A 16,948-nucleotide genomic window follows, 5' to 3' on the forward strand; every position below is an offset into this window, starting at 1 on the left:
GGTGAGGGGGCCCCCCATCCCGGGGTGCCGCAGAGGGAGCTGGAAGGGCTTCTCCCCCTGCAGCCGGGGGGGCAAATAGCTGCTGGGGCTGGGGGAGCCCTGCCCGCGGGTCTGGAGAGCTTGTTGCACACCTGGGGGGGAATCTTGTGCCTCCCCCGGGGGCTCAGCACCTCGGGTGGCTGCAGGTGCTGTGGCCTGGGTGTCCCACTGGCGCCTGGCTTGGTGGCACCTCACAGGGTACGCCAGCCGTAGGTCTGGCCGTGGGCTGCCTGCCCTACGTGGGTGCTGCCGTGGCTGCTGCGCCACAGCTAGGCTGCTGGTAGGGCTCCCTGACACGCAGGGACCCATGGCCTGGCAAGCGCAGCACCTTGCCAGGGTGCTGGTCACAGGTGAGAAGGAGGGTTTGGTGCTGCCTGGGCGCCTATCTGTCCTGCTTCTTGCCCAACTGGTCTGGCTGTTTTCATCCCCTGGATCTCGGCCCAAATCTTTCTCCCTCTGCCTTGGTCCAGCTCTGCCCATTGAGAAGGCTCCTGCTGCGAGCAGGCAGCAGGACAGGCTCTTGCTTCTCACTTTTGCTGCTGTGTATTAAAAATGATCGCTACAGCTTTAGGGCAGACCCTAAACATGGTCCTTTCTCGCTGGAGGTACAGCACTAGCCTGCAGGGCTGGAGGGTACTGACATTTCTGCAGAGGTCAGAGGTGCAGCATCCATCATCGCGGCGCGATTGAGGTGCCACCCTGGCCAAAGCAAGGAGGGTTTCTGTGCTTAAGGCGTTGTGGCTTGCCCTGTCCCAAATCGCCGGCCAGGCTGGGACCGAAGCAGCTGCACGACTGACTTAGCCTAGTGCCCTGTGGAGCCCTGAGGGGCCTTCCAGCTTTTGCAGCTTGTGCCTGCTTGAGCGCCAGCCCGGCGCTCCCTCGGAGGAGAGCTGGGGAGCGGCCGAGGGGCAAGCTGGGCTCGCTAGCAGGGATGCTCTTTTGTCCAGCTGTGATTTCAGGCTAAAATCCGTTAGTGCCTTGCCGGGAAGCTGTACATCGTGCAATTTTTGCTCCCCCCAGTGGCTACTGTTCATAAAAGAGAATGGCTTCCAGTCGCAGCTCCTCAGCTGAGCGGCCCCTGCAACCTGATCCCCTTCCTGCCCTCGTCATTTCAACTGCAAAGTCAGATGTTCAGTCTTCTGATGACTCCTTGGATGTGAACCCGAAGTTCAGCCCCTTTCTTCCCCCTCTCCAGACTTCCAGCCTATTCAGTGCTTGCTTGATCAACTTTAATGATGCATTAACACATGTGCTTTGCACACTGCGGACCTGGAAACATTTGCTGCAAGCCAAGTTCCCTGGATTTGCGAAATCAGCAAAACCAGGATGGTTTTTCAGGCCCCGGTTTCTAGCGAGAGGCTGGCCCCAGCCCTCTGGGGTGGGAGCGTGATGCGTTAGAGCCCTGTCGCCGCTCTGCAATAGCTTCCAGACTTTGTGGAAACAGATACATGCTCCCATCTCAGCCCGAGAGCAAAGCTGCAACCATTAGATTCCATCCCCGTCCCCTTTTTAAGCTTGCAATATGGCCTCATCTCTGCCTGCTCGGAGCAGCAGGAGGTACCGGCCTCCTGGAAGCAGCCCCTGTTCCCTGCAATCTAGCAGAAGCTGCTGAGATGGTGTCTGACAGCTTGGCACAGAGCGGGGCTGTGGGCACTCGTGCCAGGAGTGGGGGCAGCAGGAGCTGCTGTTCCCTGGCCCAGGAGCGCAGGAGGTCACCCTGTGCCAGTTGACAGGGTGCCTGCAGCAGGGTTTTAAGTTTTTTTCGCCCAGTTTTTGCCTCTCTACCCTCGTGGCAGTGTGCTGTTTTGCTCCTGCTGAGCATGGCATCCCACTCACTGCGGGGTGGCTTCAAAGAAGCTTTTTCTAGGTGTGAGGGAGGTGTTAACGCTCAGGTCTGGGTGCAGAGAGAAGTCAGGGCTCACCATGCTGCAGAACTACTTCATCAGCACCCGCTGTCTGCAGAGGGGAAACCGAGGCTGGCAGCAGCCTCCAGCAGGCAGAGTGCTGGAGGCAGGGAGCACTGGTCCCATGGGTGCCAGCTGGTCCCTTGCATGAGGCTGGCCCCAAGGAGCTGCATATTTGGGGGGCAAAAAGGGCATGGGGTGATTTTTCTTATTGCTGTCCCTGTGCTCTGGCCTGTAGCTAGGTCTGCAGAGCTGGCAATGGTGTCTGGATCGGCTCAGTAGCTAGCAAGGGATCTGTACTGCATGTTATCTGCTTTCAAGCCTGGTATCTGCCCAGCCAAACCATGTGGCTGCATCCGCAGCATGTGGGGTGTTCAGAAATGCCTGTGCTCAGCATCTTCTGTGTTTCCAGAAACCTTCCCTGCAGCAGCAGGCGTGATCGCATCCTCGGGCTGGGGCAGAAACAGCCCCCCATGCCAAGGGCAGGAGAGGTGCTGACCTTTCCGGGGTGGGCAGCAGAGCTGGGGAGAAGTGGGGCTCCAGCAGAGGCACCTTCCTGTGCAGCTGGGTAGGACCCCTGCCTGCAGGAGCCAAGGGGCCATGGGGCACCTAGCAGGGTGCTGGGTCCCATGGCTTGCCCCGCTACAGTGATGCTGAGCACTGGGCTGACTGTCCTAAGTGAGAACCGTGGGGAGGGCTGTGATGCTTGGTTCGGAGGCTGGTGGCCAGACGCTTTCCCTGTCTCTTGGCCATGGATCTCTGCAGGGTGCCCGGGTGTGGATCCCTGACTGTGTCGAGGTCTGGAGGGTGGCGGAAATAACCAGAGACTACAAGGAAGGAGATGACATACTCCATCTCCGCCTGGAAGATGGCTCGGTAAGGCTGGAGCTGTGTGGCCCAGCAGGTCCCTCCTGTGCTTGCCATGTGGTTGAGCATCCCCAGATGGGAGATAGTTCACCTCTGCACCTGCAAACTAGCCTGGGCTCCTCAGCAGGGTGCTGAGAGGCTCAAACATTGCCTGGATGTGTCCTGTCTGGTGTCTGAGCAGAAGCCCAGACCACTGCAGCTGTGTCTGGCTCACTGTGTCCTGTGTCCCCTGACTGCCCGGTGAGCTGGTCCTCACTGCCTGTTCCTGCCTGACTTCCCAAAATGCCTCCAGCTCAGCTTGCTGTGCTGGCTGGGCTGTGATTCCTGGTGACTAGCAGCCCAAGCATAGCCTGCAGACAGCATCCCTCCTGCTGTGTCACTCCCCACAGACTCATCCTGCCTTTGTGGGGCTGGCTGACCCTGCTCAACAGTTGTCCTGCTCCATCTCCATCCCCGCAGGCACTGGCCTACCCCATCGAGTTCCAGCTGCCGCCTCTCTGCAACCCTGACTGCCTCTCAGGTGCCGATGACCTGGTGGCCCTGAGCTACCTGCACGAGCCGGCCGTGCTGCACTCGCTACGCCGGCGCTTCCTGGAGGTCAACGCCATCTACACCTACTGCGGTGAGCCCCATGGACCCCCTCCTGCTCCCCATCCCGTGCCCCTTCCCTATGGCTCCCTGGGACAGGTGCCCCTCCTGCCCCTGCCTGTTGCACAGCCCTCTTCTCCAGGTATCATCCTTGTCGCTATCAACCCCTACAAGCCATTGCCCATCTATGAGGAGGAGGTGATTTACGCCTACAGTGGCCGTGAAATGGGAGACATGGATCCCCACATCTTTGCTTTGGCAGAGGAGGCGTACAAGCAGATGGTGAGGTGAGAGCATCGCATGGGAGCATCCCCAGTGGGGATGGTCCTCTGGACCGTGGCGTGTCTGTGGAGAGTGGTCCTGTTGGGTCACAGGCTGTCCCCAGCTCATGTCCCTCTCTGGCAGGTTTGGGAAGAACCAGTCCCTCATCATCAGTGGTGAGTCGGGTGCGGGGAAGACTGCATCGGCCAAGTATGCCATGAGATACTTCACCACCGTTGGGGGCTGTCTGGGCCACTCCAGCATGGAGGAGAAGGTGCTGGCCTCCAGCCCCATCATGGAGGTGAGTCCCCTTGGGTCCCCAGGCTCTCCTGTGCTCCTCATGGCCTGTATCCCTGATGTGATGCCGTGTCTGTCTCCCCCCTGTAAAATGGGTGGCAGGGGCTGAACTTCTCCAGAGCACCTGGAGATCTGGGGCCAGCTAAAACCTCCTGCTCTCCTTCCCCACCAGGCCTTTGGGAACGCAAAGACAATCAGGAATGACAACAGTAGCCGCTTTGGGAAATACATCGAGATTGGCTTCAGCCAAGCTCATGTCACAGGGGCCATCATCAAAACCTACCTGCTGGAGAAGTCCCGTGTCACCTTCCAGGTGGGTTTCTGGAGTGGCATGGGGACAGGGCTGAGTGGGAGCCCCAGTCCTTGGAGCAGGAGGGTGCTCCTCCTGGGCATCCCCCAGGGAAGCAACCCCAGTGCTGCTGAGTCCAGCTGGGAGAGGGGAAAGTGTCCCTTCTCCCCAAATCTGGGGCTGCAGCACTGGAGCAGGGGAGCCCAAGGTGACCTGGCTTCTCAGTGATTTTCTTGCTCATCCACAGGTGAAAGCAGAGAGGAACTACCACATCTTCTACCAGCTCTGTGCCTCAGCCACCCTGCCTGAGCTCCAGGGCCTGGGTCTCCGTGAGTGCCCCCACGTCCCCCGCCATGAGCCCCATGGCACAGCTTTCTGCCAGCCTGTCCCACGCTGGGCAGTGCCAGGCCCTCCTGCCCTCCCCAGCTGGGTGCTGGAGGAGGCTCTGCTGCTGACGGGCACCCCGGGTTGGGATAAGGGTGGTTGGGAGCCCCATGGGGCAGGTTGTGCCAGTTCACAGCCTGACATGTCTTGCCCACAGGTGGGGCAGAGTCCTTCCACTACACCTGCCAGGGCCAGTGCACCATGGCCCAGGGCACCAATGATGCGGCCGACTTGGACAGCACACGGCATGCCTTCTCTCTCCTGGGTACTGTCCTGGCTGGGCATGGATGGGGAGGGGGCAGGCAGGGCTGGTCCCCAGGGCTGGTTGTCCCACCACCCTCACCCTGATGCTGGTGTAGGAGTGCTGGTGCCAGACATCCCAGTGCTGGGGAGCCCGGCTCTCTACTGGCCGTTCCCATCCCTCTGGTTTGTGTGACGCAGGGGGTGAGACCAGCACAGGGTGGGGGGAGCCTGGGGAGTCCCTCATGCCTGTGCTGTGCCTGCAGGTGTCCCTGAGGCCAACCAGCTGGAGCTATTCAGCATCCTGGCTGCCATCCTGCACCTGGGCAACATTGTGGTCAGAGGGAGGGACCGCCGTGGGGATGGCTGCTTCGTGGAGGTGGGCGAGAGCTTGCTGCCTGCACCCTGCATCCCAAACTGGCCCCTGAGCTGCGCTGGCTGCAGGAGCCACATCTCAGCAATACCGCGGTGACAGGGTCTGTCCCTTTGCAGCCTGCCGATGAGGCCCTAGGGCTGTTCTGCACACTGCTGGGCGTCGAGGCATCGCAGGTGATGCGCTGGCTCTGCCACCGCAAGCTGGTCACTGCTGGTGAGACCTACCTGAAGCCCCTCTCCAGGCAGCAGGCACTCAACTCCCAGGATGCCCTGGCCAAGCATATGTATGGGCAGGTCTTCAGGTGGATAGTGAGCAGGGTCAACCGTGCCCTGCGGTCACTGGAGGGCCACCATACCTCCATTGGCATCCTGGACATTTACGGGTAAGAGCAGCTCCCCTCTCCTGGGCTGCCTGGAAAAGCGTGGTCCTACTCCTGCATCAGCTGTGGCTGCAGGTCTGCAGCCACCAACTGCTCCAGCTGGGACATGGGGCAGTACCCGTCCCTGCAGTGGGGCCAGTTGGGTGCCTGTGGCTGGCTGTGGTGGCTCTGCCCGGCAGCTGCCTTCAAGCAGGTCTCTGCTGCCCGCAGGTTTGAGATGTTTGAGCAAAACAGCTTTGAGCAGTTCTGCATCAACTATGCCAACGAGAAGCTGCAGCAGCTCTTCAATCTGGTGGGTGTCACCCAGATGTGTCTTCATGCTGGGAGCTAGCAAGGGTGGGCCCTGCACATCCCGGCTGCGCTGTTGCTTTTGGTGCTCTCTGCCTTGAATGTGGCTGGTGTTTCAGTCCCTGCAAACATGGGGCTCTGGGAGGCTGCTGGAGCTGGGCATGGTCCCCTCCTTTCTCTGAAAGTGCTCCTGCTCCAGGAGAAGGGCTGCTCAGGTGTCTTATGGAAACCAAGCCACTGCCTGCAGCCTGCCTGGTGGCTGGCCACCTTTGTGCCCTCCTGGCTCAGTCCTGCTTTGCTCTCCCTGCCCTCCAGCACGTCTTCAAGCTGGAGCAGGAGGAGTATGTGACTGAGGAGATCCCTTGGGTCTTTGTTGACTTCTGTGACAACCAACCATGCATTGAGCTCATTGAGGGTCGGCTTGGCATCCTGGACCTGCTGAATGAGGAGTGCAAGGTGGGCAAGGGGGGTCGGGAGCAGGCTGCCATAGCCACACAGAGCCCCCCTGCTGCTCTTTCTGACCTATTTGTCTTTCAGATGCCCCAAGGCAGTGATAGGAGCTGGGCCCAGAAGCTTTACCAGACCCATCTCAGCAGCTCCCACTTCCAGAAGCCCAAGAGGCCCACCGATGCTTTCGTTGTCTGCCACTTCGCCGGCAAGGTAGGGAAAGCTGTGGCAGCACAGCCCTGGGCAGGGAGGGCTCGTCAGTGGCTCTGCACCAATGGGCACCCAGCCTGCCCTGTCTAGAGCTGGTGGTGGCAGCTCCTGCAGCCTCCTGCTGTCCCAAGTGGCTGCGGCAGCTGTCTGCACCCTCCCAGGCTGGGAAGTGGATCCTGCTGGCTCTGCTGCTGCTAAGTGCTGGGCTGCAACTCTTTAACTCAGGGTATGGAAACTCTGGCTGTGATGGTTCCCATCAGTATCCTTGCAGCAGGGCAGGAGCTAGGCAGTGTGGCCACCCCTAGCTCTGACACCTGCAAGGACTTCTTCCAAAACCTTGGACTGTGTCCAAGCAGAGCCCTGCACCAAACCGGTCTTGGAAGCTACAGGCCAATGCTGGTGCCTGCCTTGTCTCCTGCCAGGTGGAATACCAGTGTGATGGGTTTGTGGAGAAGAACAGGGACGCTGTCCCCGAGGAGCTGGTGGGGCTGCTGCGAGCCAGCAAGGTGAGAGCCACCCTGAGCAGTGGCTGTGTAGGGCAGAGCCTGGCCGGCTTGTGGCCCCGGGAGCCTGGGGCTGGGAAGGACTGATGGTGTAGGAGGTAAAGATGTGCAGGGTAAATCCCTGTCTGCCTGCTGGCATAGCCCCATGCAGTGCTGGCCATGGTCAGGGTGCCCTGAGATGTGGGTGCTCCCCACCCTTGGGCTTCCCCATCTTGGGAGACACCTTGGCATCTCCCTGCTGAGAGGGCTGGAGGGTCCTGCTGCTTCCAGGTCTGTAATGCTGTCACTTCTCCCTTCCACCCTGTGTGGCCCTGGCAGAAGGTAAGGGACATCTTAAAGGGCTCTTGAGCACATCTGGGGAAGTGCCCGTGGCTTGCACTTAGTTTTTCCTGGGGGAAGCAGTAGGCAGGGGCACAGCTGGATCTGGCACATCTGGGCTGTAGCAGGGCAGAGGACTGTGCACTGGGCTGGCCCCTGTGAAACCTCTGGTCTTTTGGGTCTGTGTCTCCTGGTGGTGATGGCTCTCTGGGTATTGGGTGATGCTTGCTGTGAGGTCTGCCTGGCTCTCACAGCTCTGCTCTGTGCAGTCTGCCCTGCTCGCTGAGCTCTTCCTGGAAGAAGGGGATGGCCCCGTGTCCCTGCAGTCCCGCAGGTCCAGCGGGCCCAGGATGGCTGGTCGCCCCAGCCGCAGATCACTGCCTAGTAGCCAAAAGAGCAAGAAGTCCATCTCCAGCCAGGTATGGGGTGGGGGGGAAAATGTGTGCTGGCCCCGGACAACTGGGGCTGGGGTAGCCCCAAGGGGACCAATGTGTGTCCTGGCCCAGGGAACCCCACAAGCCCCAGGATGTTCCTGCTGGCCCTGACCATGCTTGTCTTGTCCTCTGCAGTTCAAAGCCTCCCTGAACCGGCTGATGGAGACGCTGGGCAGCACCACACCGCACTACATCCGCTGTATCAAACCCAACGACGGCAAGCAGCCCTTTGTGTGAGTGCCTGGCCAGGGAGGCTGGAGGGGATGGGGCTGGAGACACTGTGGGGCACTGCTGTTCCTCCAATCTGCGTCCCTCTTGCCCTGGCCCTGCATAGCTTGGAGCGTGCATAGCTGGCTGGCACCCATTCTAGATCAGCCCCTCTTTGCCCCAGGTTTGACTCCAGGAGAGCAGTGGAGCAGCTACGAGCCTGCGGGGTCCTGGAGACCATCCGGATCAGTGCCTCAGGCTACCCCTCCAGGTACCCCGCTGCTTCAGCAGCACCCTGGGTGCTCCCTCCCTCTCCAGCCACAGCACCTCTGACCGCCCTCTCTACCCCACAGGTGGACGTACCAGGAGTTCTTAGAGAGGTACAGGGCTCTGGTGAGCAGAGAGGAGCTGATGGGCACCGACGAGAAGCAGATCTGCAGCCTTGCCCTTGAGAGACTGCTCCAAGTAAGGGTCCTGCTTGGAGACTGCAGCTGTGGTACCAGAGTATCCCTTGCAGATACTTCTCCCCATGTGTGGGTGCCCAGTGGGGTACAGAAATGGGTGAGCTGGGAGATGGGGAGGAACTCAGCCTCCAGGGAGGTTGGATGCAGGGATCAGTGGCATGAGGAGCATCACTCACAGGGGAGCCTGACTGGGGTATGCTTTGTCCCTGGGACTGACTCCACCCTTGCACACAGGACCCCAGCAAGTACCAGTGTGGGAAGAGCAAGGTGTTTTTCCGAGCTGGCCAAGTGGCTTACCTGGAGGATCTGCGGTACCGGCGGCTGAGGGCGGCTTGCACCCTGCTGCAGAGGCACCTGCGGGGCTGGCTGGCACGGAGGCGCTTTGGACGGGCACGTGCCGCAGCGGTCTGCCTGCAGCGCCATGCCCGGGGCATGTTGGCCCGGAGGTGAGCGGGGGACGGGGCTTGGAGGGAGCTGCAATGAGCTGAGACAGAGCTCAGCCTTGGGGTGAGCTGGCAGTTGTACTGGCTCTGGGCTGGGCTTTGACCTGGGTGTCCCTGTGGTATGGGCTGGGCTGCAGGCTTTGCCACCCCCTGCTCAGCTCTCTGCCCTCCCTGCAGGTTCGCCAGGATGCTGCGAAGGACCAGGGCTGCCGTGATGCTGCAGAAGACCCTGAGGATGGTTCTGGCCCGGCGCTCCTACCTACGTGTGCGCCAGGCTGTCATCACCATCCAAGCCTTTGCCCGGGGCATGTTTGCCCGGCACCTTTACCAACAGGTAGGAGCCTGGCAGGGCAGTGGGTGTCCCGATCCCACCTGCGGGGGCTGTGCCGCTGGCGGTGCCACTGCCCCATCTCTCCCTCCACAGATGGTGTGGCACCAGAAAGCCGTGGTGATCCAGGCTGCTGTCAGGGGCTGGCTGGCCCGGACCCGCTACTCCCGCCTGCGTGGGGCTGTCATCTACCTGCAGTGCTGCTACCGCCGGGTGCAGGCACGCCGGGAGCTGCGGCGGCTGCGTGTTGAGGCACGCTCGGTCGAGCACTACAAGCAGCTGCACAAGGGCATGGAGATCAAGGTGATACAGCTGCAGTGCAGGCTGGATGAGCAGGTGGGTGCTGGCTTCAGCCCTTCGTGGCTCCCAGGGCGTGGGGGCAGCTGCTTTTTGCTGACCACTTCTTACCAGTCCCTGTGCAGCCAAAACCATGCCTGCCCTTGTCTTCAGGCCTCTCCCAGCCCTGGGGTGGGAGCTGACCCTGCCTGACACGTGTCCCCTGGCAGGAGTCCTGCCTCTGGGTCTCATTCCTGGGTTTTTAATGCTCCCTATGGATGTGGGGCTGGTGGCCCTGGGGCTGGGCTGGGCACCCTCCTGGGTGCTTGGTTGGGTGCAGCCTTGCAGCACAGTGTCATGTGCTGGGAACGGTTCTGGCATGGTGTGTTCTCCTACCACGCTCCTGCTGGCAGCATCTGCTGTCGCCATCTGGGTGAGTGTCTCTGCTTTGGCTGTCACCACTCCCTTTCTGGGGGTGTCTGTGGAGGGGGAGGGAGGGCTTCTGTGGTGTGATCCTGTCTCTGGGGGTTGGTGGAAGCAGGGCTAGAAAATCCTGCTGTCGGGGCTGGCCAGGAGGTGGGTAATAGGCTCTAAAGCCATGGCAAAGCTCATACGTGGCTCCATGTGGGATGGCACGTCATGGAGAGCTGCTCTCCCATACCTGAGCTCTGTTTGAGGTGATACTGGAGGCTCAGGGCTCCAAACAGATGGGTGGGAAATGGGGTATCCAGGTTTGTTGCAGAAGGGCAGCCTGAACATGCATGGGCTCTCACTGATGGGAGACACAGGGGGATATGCCCTTGTTCCTGGCCACCTGCCTGATGTGCTCTGCCCATTGGCCCAAGGCCCAGGAGAAGCAGCGGCTGGTGGAGCAGCTCTCGGGGCTGAATGCTGCCCATGCTGAGGAGGTGCAGTGCCTGCGGGCTGAGCTGCAGCAGCTGCGGGAGGATGCGGCCCGTGCGAGGAGCTCGGCAGGTCTGTCTGTCCAGGGGATGCTCTTGCTCTGCTGGGGCTCCATGGGGTTCGCCAGGAACCTGGCAGCATGCTGTGCTTCCTGCCGTGGGGTGGTCACTGGAGGATGCCTCTGGCAGCCAGGAGGATGCGGCCCGTGACGCCCAGGTCCAGCAGCTGCAGGAGCGGCTGGCCGAGCTGGAGAGGCACAGCATGAAGAGCTGCCTGGGCCAGGAGGTCGAGGAGCTCAGGCAGGTCTGTCTGTCCAGGGGATGCTCTTGCTCTGCTGGGGCTCCATGGGGTTCGCCAGGAACCTGGCAGCATGCTGTGCTTCCTGCCGTGGGGTGGTCACTGGAGGATGCCTCTGGCAGCCAGGACTGGCCCCAGGCAGGGCTCTGGGTGTACCTGCCCCTTTGCTTTCCTGCAGCGGTTGGCAGAGGTGGAAGCCATGAAGCTGCAGCTAGGGGAGGAGAGGGATGCCCTGGTCCAGCGCATGTCGGAGCAGTCACAGGATCTGGAAGGTAAAAGGGGTCCTCCGATCCCCTCATCCCATTCCCCTGGGTATGGGCTGGTCCTGCAGGCTTGGTGTGTTCCTGCGTGTCCCCTTGCAGGGGGGTCCTGGCTTTGCTTGTCCTCACTCCCTGCTGTGTCCATCCCCACAGAGCAGCACCAGCGTGCGGTGCAGGAGAGCCAGGGTCTGCTGCAGGAGCTGGAGGAGGAGCGGGCGCGCTACCAGAGCCTGGTGCAGGAGTACGCCCGCCTGGAGCAGGGCTATGAGAACCTGCGGGATGAGGTGGCCTTCCACAGGGTGAGGGGCTGGCAGTGGCACAGGGAGGCTGAGGGCAACCCCTCCCTTGGCTCCTTGTGGGGAGTAGGCAGTGCTTGGCTGGTCCAGGGCACCCTCTGCGAGAGAAGTGGGCTCCCCAGCTCATGTGCTGAGGGATCCCCAAGCCAAGGTATCCTGAGGCTATTGCTGCTCTGCCCCGGCTGATGCGTCAGCAGGTGCTTGGGGTGCGGGGAAACAACCTTGTCCTTCTCTCCCCACTCAGCAAAGCACTTTGAGACGGTCCCCTTCGTCAGAGAGCTTCTTGGGCTCTGAGAGCAGCTACTTGTCCTCCATGTCCACAGCTCCCTCACGAGATGGCTCCGACCAGCAGGCTGAGGCTAGTGGTGACGCTATTGGGGGACAGTGGGGTGGGGGTGACAAGTGGACTGTCCCTTGCTCTGACTATGGGGACAGCTGTGCCCTGGGGCTCCTGGCTGGGAGCTGGTCCCATCAGGGAGGGCTGTCTGCAGTTGTTCTGGTGCTGGTGCCCAGCACTGGCTGCTGTGCCAACCCTTGTCTCTGCACCCAGGGGCTGGAGGAGCGCTGGCAGCCGGTGCCAGAGGGGCTGCAGCCACAGCCCAGCGGTGAGGTGCTGCTGAACGGCGGCATGGGCCAGGATCCCTTTGAGAAGGCGTACCTTCTCCTCCTGGGGCAGCTCAACGCTGTCAACGAGGAGCTGGCCCGGACCCGGGAGGAGCTGCGGAGGTCCAAAGCCCCTGTGGAGCCAGAGGAGAGGAAACCATTGGACTTCCTCAAGCGCAGGGTGAGCCCCTGCCCCACTGCAAGCAGGGCCAGATCCAGGCCGGTGGGGCTGGCCTCACCCTGCTCTCCATTCCCTGCAGAACATAGCTGAGATGCTGGGGCTGGGCAGGAGCCCGGAGAGGGCGGCAGTCGATGATGACTTGAAGCATGCATATGATGCGGTACAAGTTGCCAATAGGTGAGTGTGGTCCCAGGGAGATGGTCCCCAGCTGAGGCTGGTTTCCCCACAATGGGCTGCTGGATCCATGCTGCTGGGCTTTCCAGCAACATCCAGGATGGAAACATCCAGGGGCTTTCCCTGGTGTTTCAGCCAGCCACAGCTTGGGTGGCAGCTGCCTGGCCTCTGCAGTGCTGTGGTGCTGGGCAGCTGCAAATCCTCTTTGAAGCAGCCACCTCCTCACGTGCTACTGGCATCGTAGCCCCAGCTGGGCTGGGAGAGCAAGGACAGCCTGCCCCTCGCTGCCCAGCTGGGTGTGGGGTAGCCCTGGCTTTCATTCCCTTTTCTCCAGCACACCCAGCTGTGTTTTCCAGGGGGGCTGGAGCATCCTACCTTGCTCTGAGCACAGGCACACCCACTGCATGAGCAGACCAGATACCCTGGGCTCAACAGGAGCCTCCTAAGAGGGCAGAGCTGGTGCAGCCTGTTCCTGGGCTGTGGCGTGTGTGCTCAAGGCTCAGTGCAGCTGGAGGGGAGATGCTCTGTTAGCACAGCTGGGTTTATGCTGCCCCCAGGGTGCCTGGCCAGGGGGAGAGTTCCCAGCTCTGAGGCTTCAGGGGAGAAACACCTCCTCAGCAGCCTCCCCAAGGGATGGGGTGTGGCAGCTGAAGGGAGGCTGGTGCCTCAGTTTCCCCGGGTGCATGTGTGCAGGCTGCTGGCGAGTCAGCTGCAGGAGGAGAAGCAGCAGCATGAGGAGGAGGTAGAAGGGCTGCACCTCAACATCTACTCGCTCAAGCAGCTGAGCCAGCAGCAGGCAGCCCTCATTCATGACCTGCAGCGGGACCAGGGGCAGGAGGGGCTGCAGCACCATGTCCTGCGGCTCAAGGAGGAGAACTGGGTAAGGGGTGGGGCAGGTGGGCAGGACCTGGCTTGGGGCTGGCTTCCACCCCCTTGCCCTGTGGCGAGCTGCAACAGCCCCTTAGGGAGCAATGTGTGGGACCCTGCTGCATCCCCCCAGCTCTGCTCCACTTGGTGGGTGCTGGTGGGGGTGTCCAGCTGAGGGAGGCTGGCTGAGCCCTACTGGGGCTGTCTCTGCCCAGGAGCTGGCCCAGAAGCTGGAGAAGCAGGAGAGGACCACACTGAAGCTCCAGAAGCAGCTGAGAGCCTATGTGAAGCAGATCCAGGAGCTCACAGGCAAGTGCCTCCACGGGAGGGAGGCATGGGGCTGGCTGGAGGGTCACCAGCCTGGTTTTAGGCTGGAGCATCGCCCAGCCTCAACATGGGGAGCAGAGTCCTCCCCAAACAGAGATGCTGGGGAGCATCTGCTTGGACTGAGCTGAGGGGACTTGTCCTGGGCTGTGGGACCCAGATCACAGCAGGATGTGACCTGTGGTCCTCTCCTGCAGTGAAGAGAGAGGCTACCGGGCCAGCACAGGAGGGGACTTGATCTGGGTCCCACAGCCCAGGACACAGCAGGATGTGACCTGTGGTCCTCTCCTGCAGTGAAGAGAGAGGCTACCGGGCCAGCACAGGAGTTGGCAGCGTCTGCTGTGGTCCTGTCCCGGTCCCCCATGGTCCCATCCCTGGCTGGACTGTCCCAGGCCATGCTAGCATGGAGGATGGAGGACGAAGGGCGCATTATCAAGGCCATCATCACAGGTAGGGTTTGGAGAGATGGGGACTCCTTACCCCAGCTTGGTCCCTGCTAGGGTTTCTTGCCAACCTCTGTGTGAGCTCATCCTTCCAGTGTTGCTGGGGAAGCATCCTGCCTGGCTCAGGATCAGCTTTTCGTAGCTGACTGGATCCCAACTGTCCTGCTTTCCCCTGCAGACTACAAACCACAGAGCAGCCCTGGGGCGCTCCCAGACCTGCCAGCCTATGTCCTCTTCCTATGCTTCCGGCATGCAGACCACTGCTGTGATGAGCCACGGGCTCGCTCGCTCCTGGATGCAGCCATCGATGCCATCAAAAGGGTCATGAAGGTGCTGGGCTTGGGGGTGTGGGTTGGGCTGAGGAGCAGGAGCTTCACTGGCCAAGGTGGGGGTGGCACTGGGGCAGCAGCTTGGCCCCCAGGGCACAGTGTATTACCTGACTGCAGTGTCTAGCCTGAGCATCTCCTGGGGTGAGGGGTGCCCCTGGGTGCTGCAGGGCTCCTGCGAGAGGGTCCAACAGCTCTGCGCCCCCACAGCCCTCATCAGGCTGCAGCTAGCTCTGTGTGGCTTACGGAGCTACTGTGGGGTGTGAGGGCTTGCTGCTGTCACCACCAGAGCCCTGCTGACCCCGGTGCTCTCTGTGCCCTCCTGCAGAAGCACAGTGATGACTTTGACATGGTGGTACTCTGGCTTGCCAACACCTGCCGGCTCCTGAACTGCCTGCGCCAGTACAGCCAGGATGAGGTAGGGCTGGGCTGCAAGGGGCTCTGCCACTTCTCTGGGAAGGGTGGGAGCTTAGCAGGGACAGGGCTTGTCCCCACCGGGGGCTGCATCCCCTCCAACCCAGGTAGCTAGGGATATGCTGGGCTGACACTGCTCCATGCTTGCTTGGGGACCCAGCTGTGTCCCCTGGTACTGCTGGCTCTGACCCAGCCTGTGCCCGCAGAGCTACTGGCAGGGGAACACGGCGCGGCAGAACAAGCATCGCCTGCAGAATGTGGACCCCCAGAGTTCCTGCCACAGCCTGGGTGCCCTGTCTGTCCAGCTCTACCAGCAGCTCATCCGCACTGCTGAGAAGCGCCTCAAACCCATGATTGGTATGGCCTGGGCTTGGGGGGCTTGCAGGGCACTCGCAGGATACTGGTTCAGGGAGGGAGCGCTGTGCTCAGCTGTGTGAACTGCCTGCTCTGTTACAGAGGCTGTACCCAGGGGGAAGGTAGGCTCTGAATTGGGGGCCCCCCTTCTATGAGGGACTGTCTGCTCCTTGAGCCTCCTGGCTTGGAGGAGGTGGCTGGGGAGCTAAAGCGGGCTCAGCACCCTGGGGACCTTGGGCTGCATCCATGGGGAGCTCTATTCCCCCGTGCCCTGCTTTGCAGCCTCATGAAGCAGGGCCAGCCCCTGGGCTAGTCTGGGCCAGCTGTCCTGGAGGTGTCATTGGCCCCTGCATCCCCAACTGGGACACAGAGCCAAGGAGCAGTGTACTGGCTGCTTGAGGCACAACGCAGGGTTTCTGCCTCATTATGATGAGTCTTTTCTACCCTTTAGTTGCCGCAATGCTGGAGAGTGAGCCCATACAGGGCTTGTCCTCCTCCTGCCCTCCTGGCCACCGCCAGTCCTCGGCAGCCCCTGCCCACACCCTGCCTGAGCTGCTGCGCGCTGGCCCGCCATGGGCTGGCGCCCAGTGTGGGGCACCAAGCTCTGCGCCAGCTCCTCTTCCTCATCAGCGGCACCACCCCCTGCCTGAGCTGCTGCAGCAGCTGGGCTCCTTCCGTGCAGCGCTGGACCGCCATGGGCTGGCGCCCAGTGTGGGGCACCAAGCTCTGCGCCAGCTCCTCTTCCTCATCAGCGGCACCACCCTCAACTACCTGCTGCTGAGAAAAGACACGTGCTCCTGGAGCCGCGGCATCCAGCTCAGGTCAGTCCTCGTGCAGGACAGGTGTATCTGGGGGAGCTGGGGTATGGCCCGTGCTTCCCCTGACCTCGTCTCCCTGGCAGGTACAACATCAGTCAGCTCGAGCAGTGGCTGCGGGCAGAGGGGCTGCAGCAGAGTGGGGCCCGCGAGGTGCTGGAGCCCCTGGTCCAGGCTGCCCAGCTGCTACAGGTGAAGAAGGTGACAGAGGAGGACGCTGGAGCTCTCTGCAGCCTGTGCACAGTGCTGTCACCCCAGCAGGTACTGGGGGGGTTGGGGCTCACTGCTTGCTGGGCACTCATCCTATCCTGGGGCTCCTTGGCCTCCCTGGGTGCACCAGGGATGCACTGGCACTGGGGTGGGGACGATGCCATACCTAGAAGTGTCTGGATGTGCCTAGCCCATCCCTGTTCATGGACCCCACCACCTTCTCCAGGTTGTGAAGATCCTCCGGGCTTACACTCCGGCTGTTGGGCTGGAGGAGCGCATCAGTCCCAGCTTCATCAGCAGCGTTGAGGTAAGTGGGACCTGGGGTCCAGTGCTGGGGGGGGGCTGTCCCGCATGAGCTCCCTCACTGGGGCAGCCCTGGATGTGAGCACTCTGTCCCCACAGAAGCAGCTGCAGGACCAGTATGGAGGGGGACCCAGCCAGCTCCTGGTGGACACCAGCCACCTCTTCCCTGTGCACCTGCCCTTCACCGCCTCCCCCCTGCACCTGGATGAGCTCCGCATCCCTGATGCCCTTGACCTGGCCTTCCTTGTCCGCCTCTAAGCCCAGGTCCTGCCCTGGGTCACTGCCAGTGCCCCATCGAGGGGTGTCTGAACCCCCTGGGGTGTGGGAAGGCTGTGAAGGCTGGAGGTGCAGCACTATTTGTGTGTGCCGTTCTTCTGGGAAGTTGTTTATTTATTGAAACTCGGGTGCCTTGTTTGTGGCACTGCCAGGGCCTATGGCAGTCCTGCGCTGGGGGTTTTGGCCACTTTTTAATCCTTTGAAGTTAATAAAAGTCTTTGCAGATAACTTTGGAGTCCAAGGCTGTCTGGCGTGGGTGCGCTGTTTGCAGGGTGGTGTGAGGGAGCTCAAGGACCATCACTGGGGGATTCCTAGGGCTTTTCATGAATTATGGAATGGTTTGAGTTGGAGAGGACCTTT

General features: G+C 61.5%; 1 protein-coding gene across 1 annotated transcript; it reads left to right on the forward strand.

The window, feature by feature from the left end:
- Positions 1-624: 624 nt before the first annotated feature.
- Positions 625-16,570, forward strand: LOC103903650 (unconventional myosin-Vb). Its single transcript, XM_009284889.1, has 40 exons — positions 625-672; positions 2,709-2,819; positions 3,270-3,432; positions 3,541-3,685; positions 3,804-3,960; positions 4,129-4,269; positions 4,493-4,574; positions 4,787-4,894; positions 5,136-5,248; positions 5,362-5,627; positions 5,835-5,916; positions 6,228-6,368; positions 6,450-6,572; positions 6,992-7,075; positions 7,391-7,393; positions 7,660-7,809; positions 7,960-8,057; positions 8,216-8,302; positions 8,385-8,496; positions 8,730-8,941; positions 9,116-9,272; positions 9,363-9,602; positions 10,388-10,482; positions 10,634-10,748; positions 10,921-11,014; positions 11,156-11,301; positions 11,543-11,656; positions 11,849-12,082; positions 12,162-12,259; positions 12,950-13,136; positions 13,339-13,438; positions 13,742-13,897; positions 14,069-14,220; positions 14,545-14,634; positions 14,837-14,987; positions 15,436-15,545; positions 15,645-15,805; positions 15,886-16,060; positions 16,236-16,316; positions 16,412-16,570. Exons 1-40 carry the CDS (start codon positions 625-627, stop codon positions 16,568-16,570), a joined length of 5,241 nt encoding a protein of 1,746 aa, XP_009283164.1.
- The last annotated feature ends 378 nt before the right edge of the window (positions 16,571-16,948 follow it).

This window comes from Aptenodytes forsteri, unplaced genomic scaffold (genome assembly GCF_000699145.1).
Source record: "Aptenodytes forsteri isolate BGI_AS27 unplaced genomic scaffold, ASM69914v1 Scaffold391, whole genome shotgun sequence".
Taxonomy (NCBI): domain Eukaryota; kingdom Metazoa; phylum Chordata; class Aves; order Sphenisciformes; family Spheniscidae; genus Aptenodytes; species Aptenodytes forsteri.

Bases quoted from the DNA above. Each gene is read 5' to 3' on its own strand.
- LOC103903650 (XM_009284889.1), top strand. From the start codon at position 625: ATGGTCCTTTCTCGCTGGAGGTACAGCACTAGCCTGCAGGGCTGGAGG. The intron at 4,575-4,786 runs GTGAGTGCCCCC...TCTTGCCCACAG, and splicing joins GCTCCAGGGCCTGGGTCTCC to GTGGGGCAGAGTCCTTCCAC. The intron at 16,317-16,411 runs GTAAGTGGGACC...CTGTCCCCACAG, and splicing joins GCTTCATCAGCAGCGTTGAG to AAGCAGCTGCAGGACCAGTA.